Genomic DNA, 13682 nt, shown 5'->3' with positions numbered 1-13682 from the left:
TTCAGATACCATATAATGTAACTATGCCAGCCTATATGCAGCACGTAGATCGTCTTTGGCCATATGTACAGTACTACACGTCTAGTAATAGTATGGACTTTACCAGTTTAGACTTTGGCACATCTGCCATTCTTGGCGATGTTTCGTCCGAGAAAAACGATCTGGTGGGCTCTGGCAGTAATAGGACTCAGTTAGAGCAGTTTAGGACAACTTTTGAGCTCCCTGGTGATGATTCGGGCTCGAATGACACCTCTCGCACTTCTAATAACGGTGAAAAGCAATATTTCTCGGCTAGCGGAAAAGTCGTAAAGCTCCGAAAACGAGCTCCCAAGGCCAGCGAGTCGACTGATAGTTTGGGCGTCTCTGAAATGGAGAATTTCATCGATATGGATAAACTCTTCAAAACGGTGGAACTTCGAAATTCTTTAAAATCTTCGATAAAGGCTTCAAAACAACCTTCCCAAAGCAAGAATGTTCCTCTCTTGACAGAGAAGTATAAACCAGCATCGTTTGTGGATTTGTGCTCATTGGGCAACGATAAGCAGTATCGTATGGTTTTGCAATGGCTCAAGAAATGGTCCCCCATGGTATTTGGTGAGCCAATTCCTGCTCCAGAATCCAAAACCACTTACAATAGGGATTTCGAAGATCCGTACGGAAGACCACACAAAAAAATAATGTTGATACATGGCCCGCCTGGAATTGGAAAAACGGCTGCTGCTCATGTATTTGCTCGCCAGATGAAATACAACGTTCAGGAAATTAACGCTGCCAACAGTATGGATATAAACCAGCTGATTGCTGAAAGCGACAAGAAAGGCTCGAGAGGGGCCTACGCTTCCCTCAAGCTCAAAATAACGAACGCTCTCACCAGCAATTCGGTGGTTGGAAAGGGTAAGCCTACGTGCATTATAATTGACGAAATAGACACCAGTCCCAATTCGAACGAAATTATCAGGGTACTATCAGACATAGTTCGTCTGGATGGTCGTTCCAACAAGTCATCGAAAAAGCCGTTTCTAATGCAGAGGCCCATCATTTGCATAGCTAACAGCAATTATCTGACTCGGCAAGGAAATAACATGGACGTTCTCAGGTCGATTTCTGAATCAGTGGCATTTAAAAAACCAAATATCTCGTCCGGGTCTAAAAAGTCCAATGGGAATGCTCTCAAAAACTTCAAAGAGCATTTGATACACATCGCCAAGAAGGAGGATCTCAATTTGGACTACAGGGCTATAGGAGAGATAGTAGAAATCTGTGAAGGAGATATGAGAGCATGCTTGAACTATATTCAATTCAACTCCCAGAAGCTTAACGTACCCATCATGGAAACAAAACCAGGAGGTGGTCCTAATAAGGACTCGGACATATCGTGGTTTGCTCTTGTGAACTTGCTCTTTAAGCGTAACTCCAACTTTTCCAAAGAGGAAAACTTTCAACAACTTTTCGATTTATTGTTAAATGGTGGAGGAGTCTCCTCTCTGAGCTCCAGCGGCACATTTGACAAAGTGTTGACAGGATGCTTCAGTCGTTACTTGGACGTAATCCACTTTCAAAGCGATACCTTATTTGGACCTGCTGAATTGAGCGACTGGGTGAGTCTTTATGATCGAAGAGGTTCGCATCGACTCGAGGCAGATTATATGCCCTCACTTATTTGCTTGAAAATATGGTCTTTATTCAGTTGTCCTGATCCTAATCTTAACCCTACAAACGAACTTATTCCCAACGGTCGGTCTATCGATTTCGAGTCTTACGAAGCACTCAAATCTAACGAACAAATACTTGAACATGTTGTTGGAAATCTTCCGCCGTCTCTTGTGAATGCACTTGGGGTATCGAAAGGTGGAAAAGAAACCCTTGCGGGATCGTTGCTTCCTTACTTGGACAAAATGATAATGGCAGACCCAATATGCACTGGATCTAAATCAATGCTGACTCTTTCAGCTCCAGAACGCAATTGTCTTGAAAAAGTTTCAGCAATAGTCAAGGACTTGGATCTTCGTCTCGAGTCGCATAAGGCCATGGACTCCAATCAGGTACTACTTAAAATGAACCCAGATTGGGATTCAATAGTGCACTTTCAGAACCATAGTCAGGGAAAATTTGCAGCCAAGCAAATGAGACGGAAAGTTCTGTTTCCGCTTATTGCGTTACAGCTCGAAAAAGACAAGATTGTGAAAAACACAACGAAGAGACATCTATATGGTCAAAAAGAGTCGGAGAAAAAGAGATCGAAACTGGAAAAAATCGATGAGTTCTTCCAGTCACTGAGACCCAGAGAGACCGGTCCAACAAAATCAGCAACGCATGAGTTGACTCGAATCTGGGTCAAGTATAATGAGGGCTTCTCAAATGCGGTTCGCAAGAACATTGGATGGACAGACTTTTGGAGAGCTGGTGCTTCATGAACCCTTCATGAAGTAGCTTCCCCATATTGTTTGTGTGCAGTCCGCGAGGGTTGAGACGTTTTCGATATCAACATGAACACCAATGGCTGAGTACTTCACCCAGTTACTTCCACTGCTGGACAGGGGTAATGGGGGAGGAGACGATAGCCTGGGCACGAAAGTAGAGTTTCGAGATCCACGCATAGAGCTTTTTTTGGTTTACAATCCTTCGCTTGTCAGTGCAAATTCCGAATCATTTGAAGAGTTATCGAAGCAAATTGTGTGCTGTATATCTCCCAATGGCTCAACCAAGTGGAAGCTTGAGTTACAGACAAACATAGTTGGTTTAATCCAAGGGCTCGAGTCACTTTCGCAGTCCATAAGTGAAACGAACCCACAGAATTCGTGGTCGTTCAACTCGCTCGATTCGAGAGTTATTGTTCAAAGGATGGAAAACGAGTACTATTTTGCTTGTTGTGTTGCATTTCCAGATTCTCACAAGGAAACCAACAAAATGGAGGTTACAACACTACGTATTGCCAGCAATATTACCCAGGCTTATGGCTATTTCACACTCCTCAATTCCACCATGTCGAACTTGGCAAAGGAATATAATAACGAAGTTTTGGAGCTGACGCTTCGGGAGTTTTGGAGCAATTATGTCGAGTCATACAATGCAAATGGCTGTGAAGCGTTGAACCGCAAAGGGCTCCTAGGACTTTTGCCCAGTTCAAAACCTGTTTTCAAGAGATCAACTGCCTCACTCGGACCAGCAGCTCTGGAAATTGTAAGGCTTCTAGGTGAGAGTGTATGCTTAAAAGAAGTCGAGCCTTCTGCGGTGCTTGTATCTTGCTTTGACCGCTCACTTCCTAAAAGGTATGGCTCCTTATACATGGACACTGTGAAATCCAGCACTATTTCTCGAGATTCATTACTTTGTTTGTACAACTATCTTGAAGATCTCGACTATTCCGATCGAATGAGCGAAGTGTCAAAAATCACGAATAAAACGGTATTTTCTACGGCCGAAATCACACAAGAAGAAACGGAAACCAGTACCGAAGCAGCGGGGCTCACTCTGGCAGCGCTAGATTTATTGAATCCTATTCATCTAGCCAATAATTTGGTTGTTCTGCCCGTCAATTACACTGTGAGTGGAATGAAAAATACGTTTAGCCAAGAGGGTTGGTTGCCTCGATGGATGGGTGGGCTGTCTCAAGTCGAATCCACTTTATCTGAGGAAAACGAAGAAGATGAGGTTGATCAGAACGTTTACTTGACGGGCCCCAATTCGAGTGTGATACTTTTCTTGGACACGCTGGATGGTTTCCAACAATTCCGATTGGTGACATATCAAAGCAGTAAAAGTGGTGTGAGCATAACATTAGTGTTTGATGCAACGTTTTCTGAGCTCGATAAAGACTCGTTTTACCAACAATTGTCTTCGGAAGTTCTCGAGCTTGCAATGGAAGACATTGAAAGTATTATTACAGGCACCAATGCACTTGGAAATAGCCTCAGTTCGCTTCCACAATCTATTAACGGTATAAATCCAGCTTGTCAAAAAGCTCAGTCGGTAGATGTTGACTCGAACTTTTTTTTCGTCACCTACGACATGGAAAATGGATCCTTCAAGTCATCATTACCGTACCTTCCAAGCATATCGCCCACATCCATTGGCACCAAATTCAAAATCGTCATGCACCATTTGCACAATCAACTAATAGACATCTTGTTAGCGAGAAGAGAGGGTGATTTTTTCACCCAAGCATCCACCGAATATTTTCACAAGTTCAGTGCCAACAAGCATAATGATTGGATGCTCTACTATTTGAAGTATCAAGAGAAGTATATTATAATCATCAAGAATCATTCCAAACTAGCGAAAAAGAGAAAGCAACAGAACATACCCGATATTCCTCCGTCGTTATTGGCACAGATCACCAACGGTGTATACGATTATGCACCATTAGGATTTTTGGACAATCTCGGCGACGATATTAAGGTGTGGCTTGAGAAGTTGACCACATCAGACGTTGCCTGAAGCTACCCAGTTCAAAAAATGGGGCACATCTTTGGCTACTGCTGGGGGTAAGCCCATCTTTGTCATCCAGTCTGGAACCGATCCGCCAGGACTAGAGCAAGTTGCCATGGACCATACCAACTTGTTTGTGTCTTCGTCGTATGCTATCTTTTCGATAGAAGTGTAACGAGCAGGAACAAACGAAGGTTCCTTGTTGGCGAAGAGACTAGGATCCAAAGCAAGGGTAATGACATATGCTTCTGAATCATCTTTGGCTTTTACAATGTGCACAAGTTCGTGGAATATACGCCGTTGTAAAGGAAACTGGAACTTGTAATACATCTGACCTTTGTAAGTTATTGCATTTTCATCAGAATTTTTCAAAGATACAGTTTCGAGTTTATAGTCGTAAATCTCATCGACATACTTGGTTTCGTACTCGGTATGAGTCTTGTTCTGATCCACACTCGACCCCACAATATACTTGAGAAGGTTCTGATACACCTGTTTCTTCTCGTCTTTCAATTCCTCCAACGACGAATTTCTAGCACACCAATAGTCATTATTGATTGTCTTCGTATAGGTTTGTACCGCAACTTTTTTGCCAGAAACTAAATCGTAATTGTATAGCTTACTCTTCTTCCATGTGGTTACAGAGTCAATGATCTGTTTGCTTTCGGCAACCAAGTCCCCGGAGTCTAAATGGTCAAAGCTTTTAAGCGGTGTTGAGTTCATGTAGATATGAAGAGATGCGGCTATGCGAAGATTGCGAAATTTACAAATATAGCAAGAAAGCAAAAATAGGTAAAGTTGAAAAATAAGAGAGATACTTTTATAGGAAGGCAGATTCAAAAGGTAGAACTTACAATTGTTCTTTCTGTCGGGTATTCTTTTTACACAATGATTTCGCTTCCATTATCAGAGGTGGTTCAGAACTGGCAGTCCTCGGATATGGCTGACTGAACGTTAGGATTGATGAAAAAATTATCCGGTTCTCCTCAATTGCTTACAGATTCAGTGCCAGATCTGTGAGTAAAAGCATAGGCAAGACTCGCAACGAAAAGTCTTCTAGGTAGATACCAATTGGATTCAGGAATCTTCTCAACTATACAACTCGAGATAACATCCACATACCAGATGATTTCTTTTTAAATTTCTTCAAAGCTAGTCTCTTGACATTTTGTAAACTAGTTTCTCGAATAATATTCTTGAAGGTGTTTTAAGTAGTTTTTCACAAGTCTTATCTACGTTTCGTATCGGAAAAGTAGATGAAATAAACTGGTGAGCTGACTTCTAATAACGAATGTAATACTTACGTGAATCAACAACTATCATCATTCACGCCAGGCATGAGACGCCCTTACATGTTATCAATTTGATTTCACTTCACACTTTCAACTTAACATCTCCACTCAATTGTAGGTTTTCCATACTGCTTATCTACAGTCCTCCGATCTCGATCTCCTGCACACCAACTTCTCGTCTACGACATTGTTCTCACAGGACAAGTCGCACTGTTTACCTTTTGTGAACAACTACAAACAAGCTATTTTCTAACCGTCTTGTCGACTGGTGTGATACCTTGAGTAGAGTACATTCGTTCAAAGAACCACAAGTTACCAGAAGTCTGTCCTATAATCATGGATGAGTCTCCAGTAAAAAATAAGCAAACCTCCAGAGTGATAGATTCACTTCACGGCGAAATTGATGACTTAAAAACGGAGCTAGAGAACGTCAAACAGACTTCTGAAGACTACAAGAAAAAATGTGCGATTTTGGCCAAGAAAAATGACCTGTTTGTCGACCAGTTGGCCAATGCAAAACATGAAAATGACATGATCAATGCACTTTTGAAGCGAAAAGAACGTAGAATCAATGATCTTGAAAGCCAATATAACGATCTTAGCTCCAACAATGAATCGCTTCAGTTGACCACGAAAAACTTGAAAATTCGATGCGAAAATCTCCAAGAATCGTCAGCCTCTTCAACCGCAGAATATGAACGGTTGAAAATTGCATATGATGCACTTATAGCGTCCCAAGTGGAGTATAAGAAGCATTACCAGCAGGAGATCACATCGCTCGTGTCTCAATTCGAAGCTTACAAGGCTGATACCAAAGATCATTACACTACGTTGTCGTCGACTTTAGAGAAGAACGACAAAGACATCGATGCCCTCCTTGACGGTCTTGCTAACAAGCGTAAGACTATGGACAACTTATACGTATCCAAGAACAAAACTGTCATTGAGCATTTGCGTCGGTTGGCAGTGGTGGCCAAGGTGCACGGCGAGGACTCGAAACAACTTTTGCTGGAAAATACTGACACCATCCAAAAGCTCATAAGCAAGTACCCTGACTTGCAACTCAGGCTCAACGAACACGAAGACTGTCAGGTGAACCTTGAGGAGTTATTGGGAGAAACGACCGAAACAGCTGCTAATATTTCATTTGAGGACGACTCTGCAGATTCCTCAAAACCTTCGGTAACTCGAACCAACACTATGACCAAAAGGAAGAGAAATAATCGAAATTCAATCAGATTTGAACACAAAAATACCAGCTCAGACTTTGAGAGTCTAGATGTACAGCTTCAAGCGCAAAAGCCGGCACACAAACCAACACCGCTTCAACAATCAAGTCGTATAAATTCGAACACTCCACGCTCGAGAAATCCAACTCCTCCATATGGAGGGACTCTGGACACCGAGAACAAACTCACACGCCAAAACTCAACCAAGTCCACCGGCAAGAATAATAAGGGAAAGAGAAGATCCATGTATGGGGCACCTAGAAAGAGCAGTAGTCGACAAGCATCCGATAATCTAAGTGAGCAATCGTTTAATGCTTAGCCAAATAGACGATGGATAGAATGTATTAACTCAAATTTCGTACATAATAGTTACTCCGTCGGCATAACCAACAGTAAGTAATCGTGGACTAACTTGGCGTGCACGTACGAGATCTCTGTAGCTCGAATGAGTAATAGCAGAACTTTTCAAGATACATAGAGTGTTTGCCTTGACCTTACTAGGAAGTTCTTGTGCTTCTTTTTGTCCGTTATTAGACTCTAGAGTGCCGATACGAGGTACGTCTCTAGACATTTTCCAGGCAGGTTTGAATTGGGAGATAGTATTGGGTTCGGTGCTAAAGTCAGTAGTGAGTTCTCTTTGGTCGCTTTCAGCTTCTGTGCTTTGTTTTTCGTAGCCTTTGACCACTCCGTTCCAAAATGCAACAATAGCTAGTTCTGGTAAAACTGCGATATCTTGAACTCCAGCAATTTTTAGGTTGTAGCTTTCTATCTCTGGTTCTTCAGCAATTGAGGATTGTTTCGTGTGAATTGATAATGTCTTACCAGCAGAGCCCGCATACAACTTGTCGTGGAAGAAAAGTGCAGTTATAGGGTGGGGACAGTGAAATGCCGAGATATAGATTATTTCGAGTGTAGGCTCTTTGTTGATGAACGAAGCATCAAAAGCCTTTGTAGTTCCTTCTTTGCTCTTTACATTCACATTTGGCTTGTATTCTGTGAGACTGAACCCTATAATGTGCCCAGACTCATAGCCTATGTAGAACAAGGTTGGTGAGACAAAAACCACTTTCATCATGATTCCAAAACCATCTCGTTTTGAGTTTTCGTCACTTATTTCAAAATCAATGCCCATGGTTAGATTTTCTTTGCTTTTGGCTTTCTTATGGAGGGCCAATGGATCTGCATTTGCAACTATTCGTCTGAGCGACAAGCGCAGTTCGATGTCTGGAAAATGAGCAGCACTGGCAGGGAAAATCGAGTATATGTCGAAATTGTTACTATCCTGTGTTGCGGGAGTTATCAATTTCCCATTTAGATAACATACATTGCAGAAGTTTAGTGTGTTGACCGGTATTTCAACGTATTCTGGCCATCGATGAGATCCTGATTCTGTATGATTTTCGGCTGGAAAAGTCTTGGAAAAGCCTTCATATTGGGTTATAGCCCATATTCGTACGCAAGAGTCTTTTCCGTGAGTTAAAAGTAAATTATGGTCGATTTGAACCACCGATAGAATAGAATTAGAATGCGCTCTCCATACTCCAAGAGGTCTCTTGGTGCTTATATCCCACCACGCAACCCATCCTTCGTTATCTGAAGTCACTAGGGTGTTACAATTGCGCTTGTGGTCCTTGAATACTATAGTACATGTTATGGGATTTTTGTGGCCTCGAAGAGCACCTTTTTGTCGTGGTTCCATAAAACAAATTTAATTCAGCGCGCATAAATGAAAAATGGAGGAACAGAGGTAGGGAAGAATAAAAAGGGATGTGAGAATGTGTAGTTCCTCTTAGCTGAGGGAATAATCCTGACGATTGTATATGTAACTAGTACCATTTTGCCTTGAGAGTTCGAGACATTTTTGCTTGGTAAAAGTTCTTTGCTATGGCCATTTGACTATACATGGTATACCATCTTTTGGCTATCTTAACTACTATATCATATATTTTTCGTCTCTATGATCAAACTTGTTTAAAACAGGCCGGATTTGCAATCTCCTGAATACTGCATAAGAACGACTACTGTAGATTTTATAGCAAGTGACCTAAAATACCGGTTAAAGCTTATCGTTGATTGTTCGCAATTTAAATTTCATGTCGAAACTAAATTACATAAAAGGCGACCTTTTCTCCCACAAATCACTGGCCTCGTCTATTCTAGCCCACGCTTGTAATTGCCGTGGCTCATGGGGAGCTGGAGTGGCTGCAATTTTCAAAAAGCAGTTTCCATCGACTTACAAATTGTATGTGGAGCACTGTAAGAAACATGCTAGTAATCCGAGTGGGCTCTTGGGTTCCACTTATCTCATCAAATCAGAGTCCAGTGATCCTGGAAATTCAGGAAGAGAGAATGTGGCATATGTAGCGTGCATGTTCACCAGTGATGCATTCGGCAGAAGAAAGAATAGCGCTGACGATATAGTGGAAAATACCGACAAATCGATGCTCCATCTCGAGTCCCAGTTAGCAGAATTGGCCAAGACTGAACCAATTGAGCAGCAGGATGGTGTCAATGTGGTCAATATGCCGAAAATCAATGCAGGTCTTTTCAATGTTCCATGGGAAGAGACCGAAGCGGTGTTGAAGAAGCACCAAGTTTTGATCAATGTGTATGTTATTTAATGAAAAATACGAATTAAGCTATTAGCCATCAAACTGGTATTTCCTCTAGTTATGAATCGCTTGCTTTTGTCTTCTTTTCTTCACTATTCTTCGCTTTTCTTCGCTTTTCTTCACTTTCTTCTACTTTCCCACGTTTGCTCATCGCGCTGAAAAATCTCATCGAAATCCGGGGTAATCACATATGACGAATCTCTTTTCTTTTGACGAAGAGGCACTTTCAGCGGATTTCCGCTTAGGGTGTGCCATAGCCGACGACAACGATGACCTCAATCCCAAAGAACTCACAGAATCCATGCTTGGTCGTAGTCCACAGAGACGTCGACAAAGTAACCTTCATCCTCTGGGAGCCCATTCTTTCCGTCGAAGGAGCAGCATTTACGGGAGAATGTCCATTTCTTCGTCCGTTAAGAGTTCAGAAATCAAAATCCCGGCGGACTACAAGAACGAGGAAGAAGGAAATGCTAGCGTACGACTTGAAGATTTCGAGCCATTGACGGTTCTTGGTCAGGGAGCTTACGGAAAAGTCTATCTAGTGAAACACAAGGTTACCAACAAGCTATTTGCCCAGAAACAGGTTCGGAAACCTGCCATCAATATGAGTGACGGGAATGAAATAAGAAAGCATATTGATAGAACACTTTCGGAACGGCAGATATTGACTAATATCACCCATCATCCCAATATTGTCAAATTGTTCTATGCCCTACATGATCAGGAGAAGTTCTACTTGATATTGGAATACATCCCTGGAGGAGAATTGTTTCATCATTTGAGTTCAAATGGAAAAAACGTTTTCAAGGAAGACGACGTAGCGTTCTACGCAGCACAAATGGCTCTTGGTATGCGGCACTTACACCAACTAGGCATTGTGTATCGAGACCTAAAGCCGGAAAATTGTCTTCTCAACACCAATGGACACTTGGTACTCACTGATTTTGGGCTTTCCAAAGACATCGACCCCAACGACAAATGTACTTCTATCATTGGTACTCCCGAATATATGGCACCAGAAGTCCTCAAGGGTGAAAGCTACGACTATGCCGTGGACTGGTGGTCGCTTGGATGTGTAATATATGACATGATGTCAGGAAAACCACCGTTTACTGGTAACTCTCACAAGAATATCCAAGACAAAATTGTCAAAAACAAACTCAATATTCCCTTCTACTTCTCAATGGATGCCAGGGATTTAGTCAACAAGCTCTTGAACAAGAATCCCACTAAGCGGTTTGCCGTGGATGAAAAATGGACCCAATTCCAACAGCATCGGTTTTTCAGAAAAATCGACTGGAAAGCCCTCGAACTGCAAACAGCAAATCCACCTATCCAGCCTGTGATCACAGATCCCATACTAGCCGAGAACTTTCTGTCCGAATTCACATCCATGAAGATCAGTGGAATGGGAAAATCTTCTTTAGTTGCAGCCACCAGTATAGACATAGCCGCACCACACCCCACCGATTCTACCGCTACATTTGCTGGTTTCAGCTATGCCGCGAGCACCAGCTTTGTGGAGCGCTGGGGAATGACTCTGCCGGATTTGGAGCCATAGAAACTACAGCTGACCCTAAAACCTTCAATATATACCGTTGCTAGTCGGTATATCTGGTGTGTGGATGTTGTACGCTTCACCTCCAACCACCAGCTCGTCACTGGCTATTATCGCAACGCCAACTCACACACTCAACTTACTACGCCACCATGGATGAGACACTTATTGCAACCATCAACAAGCTTCAGGATGCGTTGGCGCCTCTTGGGGGCGGTTCGCTGTCGCCTGTAGATTTACCACAGATTACTGTAGTGGGAAGTCAGTCTAGTGGAAAATCGTCGGTTTTAGAGAATATTGTAGGCCGGGATTTTTTGCCTCGTGGTACTGGAATTGTCACCAGAAGACCTTTGGTTTTACAGTTGATCAATAGAAGAAGCAATGTGTCCAAGAGTGGCACTCCAGCGGCCGAATCGGCCGATTTGTTGGACATCAACACCAAAAATGATAAGGGAGAACAGTCTGAAAACAACGCAGAAGAATGGGGAGAGTTTTTGCATTTGCCCAATAAGCGGTTCTACAATTTCGAGGAGATCAGAAACGAGATTGTGAGGGAAACTGATGCGAAAACCGGTAAGAATTTGGGAATCTCCCCCATGCCCATCAACTTGAGAATCTATTCACCTCACGTTTTGACGTTGACATTGGTAGATTTGCCCGGTCTCACCAAGGTGCCAGTCGGTGACCAGCCTAAGGATATTGAGAAGCAAATCCGGGAAATGATCATGAAGTTCATTTCCAAACCGAATGCCATCATTTTGTCGGTGAATGCTGCCAACACCGATTTGGCCAATTCCGACGGTTTGAAGCTCGCACGTGAAGTGGATCCCGAAGGCTCTAGAACCATCGGTGTGTTGACCAAGGTCGATTTGATGGACGAAGGCACCGATGTCATTGATATCTTGCTCGGCAGAGTGATTCCGTTGAAGTTTGGTTACGTGCCAGTGATTAATAGGGGTCAGAAGGATATTGAGCAAAAGAAGACGATTCGCCAGGCATTGGACGACGAAAGAAGATTCTTTGAGAACCACCCATCGTACAAGATTAAGGCCCATTATTGCGGTACGCCGTATTTGGCTAAGCGTTTAAACGGTATTTTGTTACACCACATCAGAAGCACGTTGCCAGACATCAAAATGAGAATCGAACACTCGTTGAAGAAATACCAGAGCGAATTGGCGTTGTTGGGTCCACAATTGGATGAGAGTCCCACCTCCATTGCCCTTAATGTCATCACCAACTTTACCAAGGATTACAACGGTATTCTTAGCGGTGAGGCGAAGGAACTCACATCACAAGAGTTGACTGGTGGTGCCCGTATCTCTTTTGTGTTCCATGAGATTTTCAAGAATGGTATAAGTGCGTTGGATCCATTTGATCAAATCAAGGATGCAGACATCAGAACTATTATGCACAATACTTCTGGATCTGCGCCTTCTCTTTTCGTGGGAACTCAAGCATTTGAGGTGTTGGTCAAGCAACAAATCCACCGTATGGAGGATCCATCCGTTCGTTGTATCAACTTGATCTTTGACGAGTTGGTGCGGATTTTGTCTCAAATCATCTCTCTGCCTCAATACTCTCGCTATCCTCAATTGAAAGAAAGATTGTCGCAGTGCTTCATCCAGTACTTGCGTGATAAATTGACTCCAACAATTGAATTCGTCACTGATATCATCAAGTCTGAAGAAACTTATGTGAACACGGCGCATCCTGATCTCTTGAAGGGCTCTCAAGCCATGGCTATAGTCGAAGAGAAGTTCCATCCTAAGCCTCAGGTTGCTGTGGACCCCAAGTCCGGAAAGCCATTGCCTCCTAGCCAGCAACCACCAGCACAACCACAACAGAAGGGAGATGATGCCAATGGATTCTTTGGAGGATTCTTCTCGTCGAAGAATAAGAAGAGACTCCAAGCCATGGAAGCTCCTCCACCTATCTTGAGAGCGACCGGAACCATGACTGAACGTGAAACGATGGAGACCGAAGTGATCAAATTGCTTATTCTGTCGTACTACAACATTGTCCAAAGAACAGTGGCAGACATAGTGCCCAAGGCCATCATGTTAAAGTTAATCATTAAGTCCAAGGAGGAAATCCAGAAGGAGTTGTTAGAGAGATTATACAATGCCCCTGATTTGGACAAGCTCGTGCTTGAGAACGAATTAACGGTGCAAAGGAGAAAGGAGTGCTTGAATATGGTGGAAGTTTTGCGCAGTGCGAGTGAGATCGTGTCCAGTGTTTGATGTCATGACTTTGAAGGCGCCTACATATAGAGAGCTAATGTTTATCAGTTAGAGCAGCTTACTAGGAATAAGATGTATAGTGTTTGAAACATAACCGCCAAGTCGCGCACGTGACCCTCCTGGAAAATTTTCACATAATGTATGAGCAATAATTGTAGTGACCTACTTGTTGCTTCAATTTTCAACAACCATTTTGACTACTTTTGCGGTTTTCAAAAACTTTTATCGAGTAAACCCAAGCGAGACATTATTCTAGAGTCCTCAGAAATCTCATAAGTCTGAAGTTTGAGGACCAATTCCAAGAGATTGTCTTGTCTTCT

General features: G+C 42.7%; 8 protein-coding genes across 8 annotated transcripts; 6 read left to right on the top strand and 2 right to left on the bottom strand. All coding sequences in view use genetic code 12, as the record gives it.

Moving 5' to 3' along the window:
• Positions 1-23: 23 nt before the first annotated feature.
• On the top strand, positions 24-2414 carry CTF18 (Ctf18p; the record flags this gene model as incomplete). Its single annotated transcript, XM_001481896.1, has 1 exon — positions 24-2414. One exon carries the CDS (start codon positions 24-26, stop codon positions 2412-2414), a length of 2391 nt encoding a protein of 796 aa, XP_001481946.2.
• An 82-nt stretch (positions 2415-2496) lies between these two features.
• On the top strand, positions 2497-4437 carry PGUG_05708 (uncharacterized protein; the record flags this gene model as incomplete). The annotated part of the gene is made up of 1 exon (XM_001481895.1): positions 2497-4437. One exon carries the CDS (start codon positions 2497-2499, stop codon positions 4435-4437), a length of 1941 nt encoding a protein of 646 aa, XP_001481945.2.
• On the bottom strand, positions 4423-5151 carry PGUG_05707 (uncharacterized protein; the record flags this gene model as incomplete). The annotated part of the gene is made up of 1 exon (XM_001481894.1): positions 4423-5151. The coding sequence occupies one exon, from the start codon at positions 5149-5151 to the stop codon at positions 4423-4425; it is 729 nt and encodes a 242-aa protein (XP_001481944.1).
• Positions 5152-6056: 905 nt separating this feature from the next.
• On the top strand, positions 6057-7268 carry SHE3 (She3p; the record flags this gene model as incomplete). Its single annotated transcript, XM_001481893.1, has 1 exon — positions 6057-7268. One exon carries the CDS (start codon positions 6057-6059, stop codon positions 7266-7268), a length of 1212 nt encoding a protein of 403 aa, XP_001481943.2.
• Positions 7269-7298: 30 nt separating this feature from the next.
• Positions 7299-8648, bottom strand: PGUG_05705 (uncharacterized protein; the record flags this gene model as incomplete). The annotated part of the gene is made up of 1 exon (XM_001481892.1): positions 7299-8648. The coding sequence occupies one exon, from the start codon at positions 8646-8648 to the stop codon at positions 7299-7301; it is 1350 nt and encodes a 449-aa protein (XP_001481942.2).
• Positions 8649-9042: 394 nt separating this feature from the next.
• PGUG_05704 (ADP-ribose 1''-phosphate phosphatase) lies at positions 9043-9570 on the top strand (the record flags this gene model as incomplete). The annotated part of the gene is made up of 1 exon (XM_001481891.1): positions 9043-9570. One exon carries the CDS (start codon positions 9043-9045, stop codon positions 9568-9570), a length of 528 nt encoding a protein of 175 aa, XP_001481941.2.
• Positions 9571-9751: 181 nt separating this feature from the next.
• Positions 9752-11122, top strand: PGUG_05703 (AGC family serine/threonine-protein kinase; the record flags this gene model as incomplete). Its single annotated transcript, XM_001481890.1, has 1 exon — positions 9752-11122. The coding sequence occupies one exon, from the start codon at positions 9752-9754 to the stop codon at positions 11120-11122; it is 1371 nt and encodes a 456-aa protein (XP_001481940.2).
• Positions 11123-11271: 149 nt separating this feature from the next.
• Positions 11272-13362, top strand: VPS1 (dynamin-like GTPase; the record flags this gene model as incomplete). Its single annotated transcript, XM_001481889.1, has 1 exon — positions 11272-13362. One exon carries the CDS (start codon positions 11272-11274, stop codon positions 13360-13362), a length of 2091 nt encoding a protein of 696 aa, XP_001481939.2.
• Positions 13363-13682: the final 320 nt, after the last annotated feature.

Source organism: Meyerozyma guilliermondii, genomic scaffold (assembly GCF_000149425.1).
Source record: "Meyerozyma guilliermondii ATCC 6260 scaffold_8 genomic scaffold, whole genome shotgun sequence".
Taxonomy (NCBI): domain Eukaryota; kingdom Fungi; phylum Ascomycota; class Pichiomycetes; order Serinales; family Debaryomycetaceae; genus Meyerozyma; species Meyerozyma guilliermondii.
The sequence above is the reverse complement of the archived record's forward strand: the minus strand, read 5'-3'. Positions and strand labels throughout refer to the sequence as shown.